This window comes from Scyliorhinus canicula, chromosome 27, assembly GCF_902713615.1.
Source record: "Scyliorhinus canicula chromosome 27, sScyCan1.1, whole genome shotgun sequence".
In the NCBI taxonomy this organism is placed as follows: Eukaryota; Metazoa; Chordata; class Chondrichthyes; order Carcharhiniformes; family Scyliorhinidae; genus Scyliorhinus; species Scyliorhinus canicula.
Window position 1 is genome coordinate 21,624,477 of NC_052172.1, and position 15,686 is coordinate 21,640,162.

Genomic DNA, 15,686 nt, shown 5'->3' on the forward strand with positions numbered 1-15,686 from the left:
TCTCCCTCTACACTGTCCCCATCAAACACTCCCAGGACAGGTACAGCACGGGGTTTGATACAGAGTAAAGCTCCCTCTACATTGTCCCCATCAAACACTCCCAGGACAGGTACAGCACGGGGTTTGATACAGAGTAAAGCTCCCTCTACACTGTCCCCATCAAACACTCCCAGGACAGGTACAGCACGGGGTTAGATACAGAGTAAAGCTCCCTCTACACTGTCCCCATCAAACACTCCCAGGACAGGTACAGCACGGGGTTAGATACAGAGTAAAGCTCGGTCTACACTGTCCCCATCAAACACTCCCAGGACAGGTACAGCACGGGGTTAGATACAGAGTAAAGCTCCCTCTACACTGTCCCCATCAAACACTCCCAGGACAGGTACAGCACGGGGTTAGATACAGAGTAAAGCTCCCTCTACATTATCCCCATCAAACACTCCCAGGACAGGTACAGCACGGGGTTTGATACAGAGTAAAGCTCCCTCTACACTGTCCCCATCAAACACTCCCAGGACAGGTACAGCACGGAGTTAGATACAGAGTAAAGCTCCCTCTACACTGTCCCCATCAAACACTCCCAGGACAGGTACAGCACGGGGTTAGATACAGAGTAAAGCTCCCTCTACACTGTCCCCATCAAACACTCCCAGGACAGGTACAGCACGGGGTTAGATACAGAGTAAAGCTCCCTCTACACTGGTACAGCACGGGGTTAGATACAGAGTAAAGCTCCCTCTACACTGTCCCCATCAAACACTCCCAGGACAGGTACAGCACGGGGTTAGATTCAGAGTAAAGCTCCCTCTACACTATTGTCGAACACTCCCAGGACGGGTACGACTGGAACAAATCCCCCCCCCCCCCCCCCCCCCCCCCCCCCCCCCCCCAACCGCCAAGTACATTGTGCAGATTTTGGGGAGAAGGCATTGACTGACGTTGCAGTATTGCGTGGCTCAGTTGCACACTCTGGTTAAGCAATGATCACTCAGTGCGCTGTGTAAATCAGACATATATTCTACATATATACACACACACACACACACAGAGATGACTCTTCCTCTGATACAAGTTAACAGTTAAAAAGGAGGCAAGATGGAAGGAACAATAAACAGCAGCTTTTAGCCAGAGGGAAGGGCAAGTAAAGAAAGCCCATTTGGAGAGGGCGAGGGTCACCAGTCAGTTACAGGCCATGCACACTCACGAGCTTTGACGGGGGTCAGTCAGGATTGCCAGCTGCACATTTAAACAAAACAAGCCGCGATGTGACTGAGAGGCCTCAGCACGGGTAGCAATCGAGACACATTGCCCCCAAGCAATCCTGAGGCTTAGAGCAGAAGCAAGCTGCGTCTTGCTCAGAACCCTGCAGCCGGTGCCTGTCACTGTGACGGCCTGCGCAAAATGTACCAAACCTGGGAGGAAAGTTCCTAGATTGAGTGAATTCATCACTCAAACGATCACTAATTTGCTTAGAACTTACAGCACAGAAACAGGCCATTGAACCAAATTGGTGCGTGCTGGTCTGTCTGCTCCACACGAGCCTCCTTTCACCTTCATCATCCCATCTTATCAGCATAACCTGCCTGCCATGCGCTGTCTTTCACTCAAGCAAGCCCATCGCTGGACTAAATGGAATAGTGTAGGTCAGATAGGCTTCAGATGGTTTCACAGGTCGGCGCAACATCGAGGGCCGAAGGGCCCGTACTGCGCTGTAGTGTTCTATGTTCTATGTTCTATGTTCTAAAGCGAGATTAACTTTTCATACCCTCTTATTGCAATTAGTTCTTATTTTCAAAATTTGGGATAAGTCGCGAGAGAACATCTTGGACCTTCCCCCTGCAGCTCACTCCCAGGACAGGTACAGCACGGGGTTAGATACAGAGTAAAGCTTCCTCTACACTGTCCCCATCAAACACTCCCAGGACAGGTACAGCACGGGGTTAGATACAGAGTAAAGCTCCCTCTACACTGTCCCCATCAAACATTCCCAGGACAGGTACTGCACGGGGTTAGATACAGAGTAAAGCTCCCTCTACACTGTCCCCATGAAACACTCCCAGGACAGGTGCAGCACGGGGTTAGATACAGAGTAAAGCTCCCTCTACACTGTCCCCACCAAACACTCCCAGGACAGTTACAGCACGGGGTTCGATACAGAGTAAAGCTCCCTCTACACTGTCCCCATCAAATACTCCCAGGACAGGTACAGCACAGGGTTAGATACAGAGTAAAGCTCCCTCTACACTGACCCCATCAAACACTCCCAGGACAGGTACTGCACGGGGTTCGATACAGAGTAAAGCTCCCTCTACACTGTCCCCATCAAACACTCCCAGGACAGGTACAGCACAGTCAGGTATGATGTACAGCTTCCGTCATCAAATATGCTTCAGTCCCAATCTCATGAAAAAACCTTCCCCCTCTGCAAGGTGAAAATCCCATTCCCACACCAACATTTCATTGCCTTGGTGCAATCTTTCCATTTTGTGGAATGATAGCGACCTGATTGAGGCTGATGTAGGTGCTGATGCTTTGAAACTAAATTCAATCTGTCTCGCTTCCCTGCTCTTTCCCCATTGTCTTGCAAACTGCTCCTTTTCGAGTATTTACCCAATGCTGCTTTGAAAGTTGCTGCTGCTCTCTGAGGCAGCGCATTCCAGATCAGCACAACCTCACTGCGTGAATAAAAATCTCCACCAGCTCATTCAGTGTCTCCTGCCCATTACTCGAGAGCTGCATCCCTCTGGCCACCAACCCTCCTGCCACCGGAAACCATTTCTCCAAATATACTCTGTTTTTTTGGTTTTGTTTTGTTAAATTTAGAGTACCCAATTCTTTTTTTCCAATGAAGGGGCAATTTAGCATGGCCAATCCACCTACCCAGCACATCTTTGGGTTGTGGGGGGCGAAACCCACGCAGGCACGGGGAGAATGTGCAAACTCTACACGGACAGTGACCCAGAGCCGGGATCGAACCTGGGTCCTGAGCGCACTACGGTGCAGTGCTAGCCACTGCGCCGCCCTCTCCAAATCTACTCTGTCCGTAACCGTCATTAAATCTCCTCTTATTGGTCTCTTCTCTGCTCCAGCTTCTCCCATCATGCTGTACCAGTCCCTCACCCCTGGTATTATTGTAGTAAATCGCCTCTGCACCTTCTCAAAGACCCTGGCAACCTTACCACAAGTGTGGTGCTCAGAAATAGACACAATACTCCAGCTAGGGGCCTAACCGCTGATCATCATTTTTGCGTGTTTTTTGTTTTGTGCAGGTAACACTGACTGGGACCCGTCAAATGCCAAAGCAAGAGCCGTGTTAGTAGAAGTGTCAAGAGAGCGAGAGATTGGGAGGAGGGCAGGTTGTGCCGTGACTACCTGGCCAGCCCGTATCTGCTGGAACGGAGCGTTTGGCAGCGAGGGCAACACCGTTTGTCCCTTGGAGTCCGCCTGTCCCGCGGGCATGGCCGGTGCCAGCCCCACACTACTGCTGACGATAACCGAGGCGGGGACACTGCTAGTGGTGGAGGTCGGCGCTAAGCTGTGAGGGGACGACTGGTTCAGACCTTTTTCCTGCTGGAGTTTCAAGGCCGCCTGGTAAAGCTGCTGCTGTTTCTGTTCCTGCTGCAATGTTCAAGACAAAGTCATCAGCACGCGCGGCACCGTCAGCGGGAGCTGACCCTCAGAACACACACACACACACACACAAAATGGAAAATCTGCAAGCGCAGCACGGGTGGTGCAAAATGATAAAAACGCACAGCGCGATGAAAGCACGGGCTCGGCCCCACTGGTCAGGGAGCTGGACACGACTCCTCCAGATCTGACCTCTTCCACATTTCTCCCATCCTCAAGGGGCAGATGGTGACGGATGAATGGCACTGCGATAGTGTAATGCAGGGACCCAGGCTAATGCCGCCATGTTTTAGGTGACATTTAAATTAAATCTGGAATTGAAAGCTAGCCTCAGCAATGGCGGCCTTGAAACTACCACCCGTCGCTGTAAAAACCCATCTGGTTCACTAATGTCCCTTTAGGGAAGGAAATCTGCCGTCCTGACCCGGTCTGGCCTACACGTGACTCCAGACCCCACAGCATAATTGTCCTCTGAAATGGATTAGCGGGTCAATCAATCAGTATAGGGGCAATTAGGGATCGGCAAAAAATTCTGGCCTTGACACAAAGCCCACATACCATGAAATATTATGGGGTTTTTTTTTTAAATCACTCCACTGGTAGCTGTGCCTTCAGCTGTCAGGGCTCCAAGTTCTTGAATTCCCTTGCTGAACCTCTCAGTCTCGCTCTCCTCCTCTAACCTAACCTAACTCGGCTGGTCCCCTGTCCTAATACTTCCCTGTATGGCGGTGCCGAATTTTGTTTGACAGTCGCGTGAGAAGCATCTTGCGACATGAAAGGAGCTATGAAAATTTAAGCTGTTGTTGAAGTCCAAGGTCGGTCAGCATCTGAGCAGAGGAGAGGGCAGCATGGCGGCGCGGTGGTTAGCACTGCTGCCTCACGGCGCTGAGGTCCCAGGTTCAATCCCCGCCCTGGGTCACTGTCCGTGTGCAGTTTGCACATTCTCCCCGTGTCTGCGTGGGTCTTACCCCCGCAACCCAAAAGGTGTGCAGGGCGGGGTGGATTGCCCACGCTAAATTACCCCTTAATTGGAAAAAAAAAGAATTGGGTAATCTAAATTTTAAAAACAAATAGGACAACTCTCAGGGAGCTGCTCCATTTGACACACCTGCTGCCTCCTGCTTGCCACTTTCGATTCATCTCCAATGTTTGTGCTCCTGGTTAGTGAACCTATTGTAAGAAGTCTTACAACACCAGGTTAGAGTCCAACAGGTTTGTTTCAAACACGAGCTTTCGGAGCGCAGCTCCTTCCTCAGGTGAATGGAGAGGTATGAGAGGACATACCTCTCCATTCACCTGAGGAAGGAGCAGCGCTCCGAAAGCTCGTGTTTGAAACAAACCTGTTGGACTTTAACCTGGTGTTGTAAGACTTCTTACTGTGCAACACCGGCATCTCCACATCAGTGAACCTATTGGCAGTGGTGCTCTGCATCCTCCACTATTACATATCCTACAAATCCCTGTAGAGGCATGTGCGAAAGGTAACTACTCTCCTGGCATTAGCTCTTGCGTACCCGACCCGGAGATTTCTGGTTCAAGGTGATCAAAGCTCTGAGCTCAAACTACTGCCTGGGGTATCCTGGACTGATTTTCGGGATGGGTGGGCAGTGGGAGGATAAGGGGAGCGCTGATCCTCCTCAGCCCAGGGGAGGGGGTTTAACCTGCGGTGGCGTAGCGACATTGTCCCTGGACAAGTAATCCACAGACCCGGGTACGAATCCCACCACGGCAGCTGGTGAAATTTGAAATCAATCCAAAAAACTAAATAAATCTGGAATTCAAAGCCTATTTGTTGATTGTCGTTAAAACCCATCTGGTTCATTAGCGTCCTTTAGGGAAGGAAATCTGCCACCTGACTCCTAATGTCCTCTGGAATGGCAAAGCACTCGGTTAAATTAGGGATGAGAAACAAATGCTGGTCTTCCTCTCAAGGAGGCTGGGGCATTGGGGGGGGTGTTCAGTTCCAGACTGTGCACCTCAGGACACCTTGGACCGAGTGCTGTACAGATTGACCAGAATGGTACAGCGGCTAAAGTATAGGGCGGCACGGTAGCATAATGGTTAGCACTGTGGCTTCACAGGCCAGGGACCCGGGTTGGATTCCCCGCTGGGTCACTGTCTGTGCGGAGTCTGCACGTTCTCCCCGTGTCTGCGTGGGTTGCCTCCGGGTGCTCCGGTTTCCTCCCACAGTCCAAAGACGTGCGGGTTAGGTGGATTGGCCATTTCAAATTGCCCTTGGGTCCAAAAAAGGTTAGGAGGGGGTTATTGGGTTACGGGGATCGGGAGGAAGTGAGGGCTTAAGTGGGTCGGTGCAGACTCGATGGGCCGAATGGCCTCCTTCTGCACTGTATATTTTATGTTCTAAGTCCCGAAAGACATGCTTGTTAGGTGAATTGGACATTCCGAATTCCCCCTCAGTGTCCCCAAACAGGCGCCGGAGTGTGGCGACTAGGGGCTTTTCACAGTAACTTCATTGCAGTGTTAATGTAAGCCTACTTGTGAAACTGATAAAGATTATTATTAAGGGCAGCACGGTGGCGCAGTGGTTAGCCCTGATGCCTCCTAGCACCGAGGTCCCATGTTCGATCCCGGCTCTGGGTCACTGTCCGTGCGGAGTTTACACATTCTCTCCGTGTCTGCGTGGGTCTCCCTCCCCCCCCCACAACCCAAAGATATGCAGGGTAGGTGGATTGGCCACGGCAAATTTCCCCTTAATTGGAAAAAAAGTAATCGGGTATTCTAAAATTTAGTTTAAAAAAATTAAGAATATTATCAGAATCAAGTTTTATAAATTTGGCGTGAATTGCCTGAAATTTAGGTGGGTTTGTGGCGATCTAATTCAGGTCTTGGAGACTAAATGGTAAATAGGACCTTCATCGTCCGTTTGGGGAGGAGAGTCCAGGTAACGGGGTAAATTAGTAACCCATGTTGTGACCCCTGCTCAGTGATCCCGGAGGCAATGTGCTGACAAAAGACGGGCTCCGATGCGGACCCGATGCCACCGGCCCTAAGTTATCCCCGTGACTTTAGAACATAGAACATACAGTGCAGAAGGAGGCCATTCGGCCCATCAAGTCTGCACCGACCCACTTAAGCCCTCACTTCCACCCTATCCCCGTAACCCAATAACCCCTCCTTACCTTTTTGGTCACTAAGGGTAATTTAGCACGGCCAATCCACCTAACCTGCACATTTTTGAACTGTGGGAGGAAACCGGAGCACCCGGAGGAAACCCACGCAGACACGGGGAGAACGTGCAGACTCCGCACAGACAGTGACCCAGCATGGAATCGAGCTTGGGACCCTGGCGCTGTGAAGCAACTGTGCTACCGTGTTGCCCAAGTGTGGGTTTGACAGCCCCACGGGACAGGACAAGGAGCTGACATGCAACACATCACAAATTGTGAGGAGGAGCACGAAGGTGCAGCCGAAACATGTGTTACAGATCTCCTGATCCTTCCAGAACAGATAGGCCAGACAATCCCCAGAAACAGAGCCACACTCTGCTATTAGATTCATTTCCTTGCACCTTGGCTCAGTCGCTTACTCTGGGCCGCCTTTAGTCACCTTTTGTTTCAGCCGCACCTAATGGAACGACAACGGGTTGGAGGGGCTTCCTCCAAGTCCTGCGTTCTGGCACAATTATGGGGAGGCAGTAGCACAGCGGCATGGCCACTGGACTAGTAATCCAGAGACCCAGAATAATGCTCTGCGGTCCTGGGTTCGAGTCCCACCACGGCAGATGGCGATATTTGAATTTCATAAACATCTGGAATTAAAAGCCTAATGAGGAGCTTGGCGAAGATTTTCCAGGCTGATTCCTGGGATGGCGGGACTGTCATATGAGGAGAGACTAAGGATTATATTCATTGGAGTTCAGAAGAGCGAGAGGGGATCTCACAAAAAAAGTCTCAATTTCAAACAGTATTAGACAGGGTAGATTCAAAAAGAACGTTCCCGGGCAGCACGGTGGCGCAGTGGGTTATCCCTGTTGCCACAGCACCACGGTCCCAGGTTCGATCCCGGCCCTGGGTCACTGTCCGTGTGGAGTTTGCACATTCTCCCCGTGTCTGTGTGGGTTTCGCCCCCACAGCCCAAAGATGTGCAGGGTAGGTGGATTGGCCATGCTAAATTGCCCCTTAATTGGAAAAATGAACTGGGTACTCTTAATTTATAAAAAGAAAGAAAGAACGTTCCCGATGGTGGGGAGACGGGAACTAGGGGTCGTAATTTGAGGATAAGGGGGTAAACCTTTTAGGATTGAGGTGAGGAGAAATCTCTTCACTCAGAGAGGGGTGAATCTGTGGAATTCACCCTTGGGGCTAAAGGGATCAAGGTTGGGGGGGGGGGCAGGATCAGCTATGATCATAATGACTGGGGAAGCAGGATTGAAGGGCCGAGTGGCCTCCTCATGCTTCTACTTTTTACGTATGATTGTCGATTGCTGTTAAAAACCCAACTGGCTCACCCGTGTCCTTCAGGGAAAGACATCTGCTGTCCTTACCTGGTCTGGGGTTCTACAGTGATCTTAAACGCCTTCTTAAACGGGCTAGAAAGCCACTTAAGGGCAATTAGGGACGGGCAATAAACCTCGGCCCAGCCAGTGACTCCCAGTAAATTTATAAACAAAACAATTATCATGGCCGAGGGGTTGAGAGGATTTGCACACACACCCCCGCTCCCCCCACCCCGGGTCCCCCCATGTCGTTCACAGGTGGACCGCTTGCTAATCATGTCAATTGGGGGCAAGGCACCGCATAGCCCCCAGCATCCATGGGCAGTTGTCATTGGCCGACAAGAGGAAGGGGGGGGGGGGAGAGAGAGAGAGAGAAGAGAGGAGAAAGTATTTAATTAACTACATTCAGAGTCCTTACCTGCTGGAAGAACATGTCGGCCGCATCCTGGCTGATGGCTGCTACAGGGCCCTGTTGGCTGATTATAATTTTCCCAGGTGTCGGCCCCATGTTGCTGCCGGACTGCGGGGCCGAGGGCAGCTGTTGCTGGACAGGATGCTGCTGTGGTGGCTGAGATTGAGACGCGGCGGCAGTAGCAGTCTGGACGGTCAGCAAGGAGGGCTGCCCGTTGCCCAGGGCCATCAAGCTGGGGCCGGGCCCCACCTGCTGCTGAATGACACTGGAGCCCTGGCCGTTGCTGGCTGGCTGCTGGATGCTCACTGCTTGTCCGAGGCCCTCGCCGCTGTTGAGCATGGTGACCTGGTTGGGGAGCGTCACCCCCTGGATAACGGCCGACTGGCTCTGCTGATTGATGGTGCCGCCGGCCAGTGTTGCCTGCACCGATGCGGACGTCTGAGGGTTCAGGCTGTTGGCCAAAGACACGGGCATCTGGAAGACTGTAGGCTGCCCCACGGAGCCAGGCTGCAGCTGTATGGGAGCGGACAGGATGTGGGTTGCCCCGTGAGCGTTCTGGGCTGCTATTACCTGGCTCAAGTTCAGCTGGCCGGCAATGTTCTGGTTGGTCAAGATCTGAGCGGGCAAGGTCTGATTGGCAATCAGCTGACCAGCCGGACCCTGACTGGCGATGATGTGAGTGGCAGGTGCCTGCCCTCCCGCAGACTGGGCAGTCAGTATCTGCCCGCCAACGTTGGCCTGCAAGGCAGACAGCTGCTGGGAGAGGGGGACAGCAGAGGCACCAGACAGCTGCCCTTGGAGGAGGAACTGGTTCTGACTCTGCAGCATAGCCTGTTGCATGTGCTGAGGCTGGATGACAATGCTGCCACCTTGGAGGTGAAGGCTCAAGGACTTTCCCAAGGCTTGCTGCTGTGCTTGGTGCTGTTTGAAAACACTGGAGGAGATGGTCTGGGGGAAAGCGGCCCCAGAGGCGGAGAACACCACGTTCTGCACAGGCTTCCCTGCCATGAAGGTCACATTCTGCTGGGCCTTCTGCTGCTGCTGCTGCTGCTGCTGCTGCTGCAGGGATGTCTCATTCTGGATTGCCAGCGCAGTATTGGCAGAAGCAAACGGCTTGGAGCTAATCTGAAAGAGTTTGTGCTGGATGACTCCCCCCGTTGGCTTTGGCTGGATTGGAGTCGGGGTCCTCTGAATGATGACGTTCTGAGCAGACAGTGGGGCCTGCATCATGGGACTGCTCATGGTGGGCCTGACGGTCAGCGACTGGTTTGCCTGGGCAATGGATGTACCAGCAAAGAGAGAGTTTCCGTTCAGCGCCCCGGGAACAGCATTCTTCTGGAGCACGAGTCCCGAGTTGGGCGGGGAGACCCCGGCAGAGTTCAAGGCCACTTGTTGCTGGTCCGGGGCAGGCGACGATATGTAGCTACCAACTGGCACAGTGGTCACCTGGGTGGGCTGCCCAGCCTTTGTGATGATTTGTTGAGCTGGCTGATTGATGGTCATGACGGACTGGTTCGACAACTGCCCAACCACTTGGATTTGCCCAATGCCTAAGGCCCCAGAGGGGCTTCCATTTGGCAGTCCCTGGAGATTCGAGACCGGCTGGAGGGTCACATTGCCCAATCCTACTTGCTGCAAAAAGGGCTGGACGTTAATGGCCTTGTTCACCACTTGGCCGCCGATAGTCTGTTGCTGAATCAGAGTCTGCTGAGCAAGGACTGTGGGCTGCTGCTGTAACCCAATCAAATCAGCACTGGCAGAGAAAAGCTGGGAGGCATCGGCCGCCTGTGAGACCGGCTGCAGGGAAGGGAAGTGGAGGGAGGCAATATCCAAATCAGCATCTTCCTCCAGCGACTGCTCCGTAATGTTGGCCTCTTGTAAGCTCTGCTGCAAGATGTCACACGGCTGATCGGAATTCTGCAAGTTGGAGCCAGGAGACGGCCCCAAGATATCATCTTCCAGAAAATCGAGATCCACCGCACTGGAGGAATTCTGAGTCTGTCCGCTGTTCAAATGATTAACCGTCGTATCCTGTACATTAAGCTGAAAAAAGATTCACCATATTAGCAACTCGTGATTAGATTCTCCGGTCCACAATAACAAGCAGATCAAAGTAACAATCAATCAGCAGCTGAAATCTGAGAGACAGCCACTTTATTTGGAACATGAATTGAACAGCCATGAACATATTTCTGTTGCAGCTTTTGTGCCACAAGTCCAGTCTGGGCATCACTCTAGAAAAATGACAGAAGGCACTGATTTATTAGAATGGTACCAAGGACGTGGAGATTGAAGCTGAGATTGTTCCCCTCACGACAGGGAAGGCGAGATTGCAAAGTGGTGTTCAAAATCATGAAGGATATTGATAATATTCGGTAGGGGAGGGATGGTTTCCACTGGCCTGACTATCAGAGGACACCGATTCAAGACAGCTGGAAAAGAAGCCAGACAATTATTGTGCTGCCTGAAGAGGTGGTGGAAGCACAGCTTTCAAAGGGGAAATGGATAAAAGAGAGAAAAAAAACAATTGCAGCGCCATGGGGAAAGGGTAGGGCAGCGCGACTAATTTGAGAGCTCTCTTTCAAAGAGGCAGCACGGGGGCAATGGGCCGAATGGTCCCCTTCTGTGCTTTATGCATCCAACAACCTCGCCCAAATCCCTTCGCCCAATGATTTATCTCAACCGCAATGACTTGTGATACAGGCAAACATGCCAACTACCCCACACAATCCAGGGCCCCAGAGAGAACTCCCTATTCATCGAACAAATGAGGCCACTGTTTTAATATCTAATCCAAAGAGCAGCTCCTGCAGCAATGCAGCCCATCTTAGATTGTGACCACAAGCCACGGCAAGGAGCTTGAACTTGCAACCTTTCTATTGAGCAGTGCTGCTCATCGAGCCAAGTGGACGACATCGCAGGGGCCTCCACACACTCCGACATTGTACAAACCAGTCCTTCAACTACAAATTTAGCGTACCCAATTCTTTTCTTTTCCAATTAAGGGGCAATTTAGCGTGGCCAGCCCACCTACCCTGCACATCGTTTTCTGGGTTGTGGGGGCGAAACCCACGCAGACACGGGGAGGGGATGTGCAAACTCCACACGGAGAGTGACCCAGGGCCGGGATCGAACCCGGGTCCTCGCCGCCCTGAGGCAGCAGTGCTAACCGTGCTGCCCCCAAACCAGTCTTTGTTTACCCGGTTGGGCAGGTTTGCCACCGCAATCCAACAAGTTCTCAAACATAAAAAATGGACCTCCTGTAATGGCTGGGGACATATCCCTCTCCTTCAAAATCCCTGGCACCCCACCACCCCCAAATCAAGAGGTACAGAGTCTCAAATCTGGCTACCCGAAAAACCAACCATGTCCAAAAACCTGACTTTTGTTTTTTATAACAGCTACCAAAGGCATGAGTTTGCATTTTTAGTTGAGGAGCAAAATAACTTATTGGTCTGAGCAAAAGCAAAATACTGTGGGCGCTGGAAATCTGAATATAAAAACTGAGAACGCTGGATAAACTCAGCAGGTCTGGCAGCGTCTGTGGAGCGAGAAACAGAGTTAACGTGTCGTGTCCACCATGACCCCGAAGAAGACTCGAAATGTTAACTCTGTCCCCGCTCACCACAGACGCTGCCAGACCCGCTGCGTTTATCCAACATTCAGTTTTATTCTATGTTGCAACTTCCTGCCTTGTGACACAGATGGAAAATCCGGTAGACCTCGGGAAATGACTGGTTACTGGCCTGAACGGTAGGCAAGACCAGTTCGGACCAGCACCGGTCATTTCCCCATGTTTTACTGCCGTCTTCTTTTCCTTCCGGATAGGGGCTGGGTTACATGGTGACCCGTCACCAGGATAGGGGCTGGGTTACGTGGTGGCACTCTACCAGGATAGGGGCTGGGTTACGTGGTGGCACGTCGCCAGGATTGGGGCTGGGTTACGTGGTGGCACTCTACCAGGATAGGGGCTGGGTTATGTGGTGGCCTGTCACCAGGATAGGGGCTGGGTTACGTGGTGGCACTCTACCAGGATAGGGGCTGGGTTACGTGGTGACCCGTCGCCAGGATAGGGGCTGGGTTACGTGGCGGCACTCTACCAGGATAGGGGCTGGGTTACGTGGTGGCACTCTACCCGGATAGGGGCTGGGTTACGTGGCGGCCCGTCACCAGGATAGGGGCTGGGTTACGTGGTGGCACTCTACCCGGATAGGGGCTGGGTTACGTGGTGGCACTCTACCCGGATAGGGGCTGGGTTACGTGGTGGCACGTCGCCAGGATAGGGGCTGGGTTACGTGGCGGCACGTCGCCAGGATAGGGGCTGGGTTACGTGATGGCCCGTTGCCAGGATAGGGGCTGGGTTACGTGGTGGCCCGTTGCCAGGATAGGGGCTGGGTTACGTGATGGCCCGTTGCCAGGATAGGGGCTGGGTTACGTGATGGCCCGTTGCCAGGATAGGGGCTGGGTTACGTGATGGCCTGTCACCCGGATAGGGGCTGGGTTACGTGGTGGCCTGTCACCCGGATAGGGGCTGGGTTACGTGGTGGCCTGTCACCCGGATAGGGGCTGGGTTACGTGGTGGCACTCTACCCGGATAGGGGCTGGGTTACGTGGTGGCACTCTACCCGGATAGGGGCTGGGTTACGTGGTGGCACTCTACCAGGATAGGGGCTGGGTTACGTGGTGGCACGTGACCAGGATAGGGGCTGGGTTACGTGGCGGCACGTCATCCGGATAGGGGCTGGGTTACGTGGTGGCACTCTACCCGGATAGGGGCTGGGTTACGTGGTGGCACGTCACCAGGATTGGGGCTGGGTTACGTGGTGGCACGTCACCAGGGTTGGGGCTGGGTTACGTGGTGGCCCGTCACCAGGGTTGGGGCTGGGTTACGTGGTGGCACGTCGCCAGGATAGGGGCTGGGTTACGTGGTGGCACCCTACCCGGATAGGGGCTGGGTTACGTGGTGGCATGTCGCCAGCCGCTGGCTTTGCACGGAAATGTTCCGAGTGAAGCAAAAGATGGCAGGATTTGAAAGCCGGCATGGACTCGGTCCCAAGACTGCCCGTTTTGAGACTCTACACTTTGGGAAAGCCTGAACAAGCTTGGAGCCCTCTTGCCCAAAACAACCAGGAGACGGCGGAGGTAATGACCCCCCCCGAGAGAGATATTGGGAATGTCACTGGACCAGTAAACCAGAGGCCCAGGCAAAGGGCACGGGGTCATATCCCACAAATTCAGTCAATAAATCTGGAATTGGAAGCTAGTCTCGGTAACAGTGACCGTAAAGAATCCTCAATTATTGTCAAACCCATCTGGTTCGCTAATGTCCTTGGGGGGGTGGGGAATCTACCGTCCTTACCTGGTCTGGCCTACATGTGACTCCAGGCCCACGACAACGTGGCTGACTCCCAAATGCCCTCTAAAATGGCCCAGCAAGCCACTTGGTTCAAAGGGTGGCCAACAAATGCTGGCCTTTGTTAGCCTTGATGTCTGACAGAGCCAGAGACCCGGGTTCAAATCTGACATGGGTGGAGTTTGCACGTTCTCCCCATGTCTGCGTGGGTTTCCTCCGGGTGCTCCGGTTTCCTCTCTCAGGCCAAAGATGTGCAGGTTAGGTGGATTGGTCAGGCTAAATTGCCCCTCAGTAGGGTTACGGGGATGGGGTGGGGCATGGGTCTAGGTAGGGTGCTCTTTCAGAGGGGCAGTGCAGGCTTGATGGGCCGAATGGCCTCCTTTTGCACCCTAATGATTCTATGCCAGTGACATCCTATCAAAGCACATGTTTAAAAACAAAAGTGAAGAGTAAACATCCTTCAAAATCAAGGTTTCTCAAAAAAGCAAGATACTGCTGGAAATGGAAAATAAAAATAGAAAACACTGGGAAAACCCTGCAGGCCTGACAGCATCTGTGGACAGCGAAACAGAGTTAATGTTTTGAGTCCAACGTTTAATGTAGTTAAATGTAGTTGAAAGTTAAACAGATTATCTGCACTTAGCCTTGATTCAGTACATTTCACAATGCATCAATTAAAAACATTTTCCAAGTGTGCGTGGGTTTCCTCCGGGTGCTCCGGTTTCCTCCCACAGTCCAAAGATGTGCGGGTTAGATGGATTGGCCATGCTAAATTGCCCGTAGTGTACTAGAAAAAGTAAGGTTAAGGGGGGGTTGTTGGGTTACGGGTATAGGGTGAATACGTGGGTTTGAGTAGGGTAATCATGGCTCGGCACAACATTGAGGGCTGAAGGGCCTGTTCTGTGCTGTACTGTTCTATGTTCTATGTTCTAAGTGATGGAGGAAGAGAATGAGAGTAAAAACTTACAGATGCATCAGTGAAGAAGGCGCTGGCAGGATCCGCTGCTGTATCGAGGAGATCATCGCCATCGAGCTGTTGATTAAATTACAAACATGTCTATAAAGAGAATGAAGCAGTAATTTCAGGCTATATTATTGCTAACACATGGGACAAAAGGGACTGTTCAATCGTGTTATGATCCCAGTAAAGACCGATACTTTTACGAAACAATTTTAACTTTCAGTGAATGGCTGAAAGGATCACACAAGATTTCAAGCTTTAAGACTCTTACTGTAACACAAACTAAAAGCAACATTGAGTAAACACTATTTCAGTACATAATTTATACTCTCAAGCTACAGAAAAGAGCCCTTGTTAAACATTGAAAAATGATTGAAAGTCTCCTTCCATGTTATACTTCACGGTGGCACAGTGGTTAGCATTTCTGCCTCTCCACGCCAGGGACCCGGGTTAAATTCTGGGTGGAGTCTGCACGTTCTCCCCGTGTTTGCGTCGGTTTCCTCCGGGTGCTCCGGTTTCCTCCCACAGTCCAAAGATGTGCGGGTTAGGTGGATTGGCCATGCTAAATTGCCCGTAGTGTAAGGTTAATGGGGGGATTGTTGGGTTATGGGTATACGGGTTACGTGGGTTTAAGAAGGGTGATCATTGCTCGGCACAACATCGAGCGCCGAAGGGCCTGTTCTGTGCTGTACTGTTCTATGTTCTATGTCCACACTGCAAGATTCAAAAACAAGAGCACCCCATCCCAAATGTTGGCTTTTATTTGAAGAGGGTTGTAGTATCAAAATAAAAAGGTGTTGCTGCAAGTGTACAAGGTACTATTTGGAATACTGTGCAGAGTTTTGGCCCCTTATTGAAGATATATCAATGG

General features: G+C 52.0%; 1 protein-coding gene across 2 annotated transcripts in view; it reads right to left on the reverse strand.

Moving 5' to 3' along the window:
* The window catches only part of LOC119957818 (BRD4-interacting chromatin-remodeling complex-associated protein-like), a 105,906-nt gene that overhangs the window by 13,177 nt on the left and 77,043 nt on the right, over positions 1-15,686 (reverse strand). Inside the window, exons 6-8 of one of the 2 annotated variants that reach the window (XM_038785949.1) lie at positions 14,822-14,887; positions 8,508-10,544; positions 3,376-3,621 (exon numbers count right to left, since the gene is read on the reverse strand). In XM_038785949.1, coding sequence (XP_038641877.1) covers positions 3,376-3,621; positions 8,508-10,544; positions 14,822-14,887 — 2,349 coding nt within the window. The remainder of the gene's footprint in view (positions 1-3,375; positions 3,622-8,507; positions 10,545-14,821; positions 14,888-15,686) is intronic. The other variant, XM_038785950.1, reaches the window with a different exon arrangement.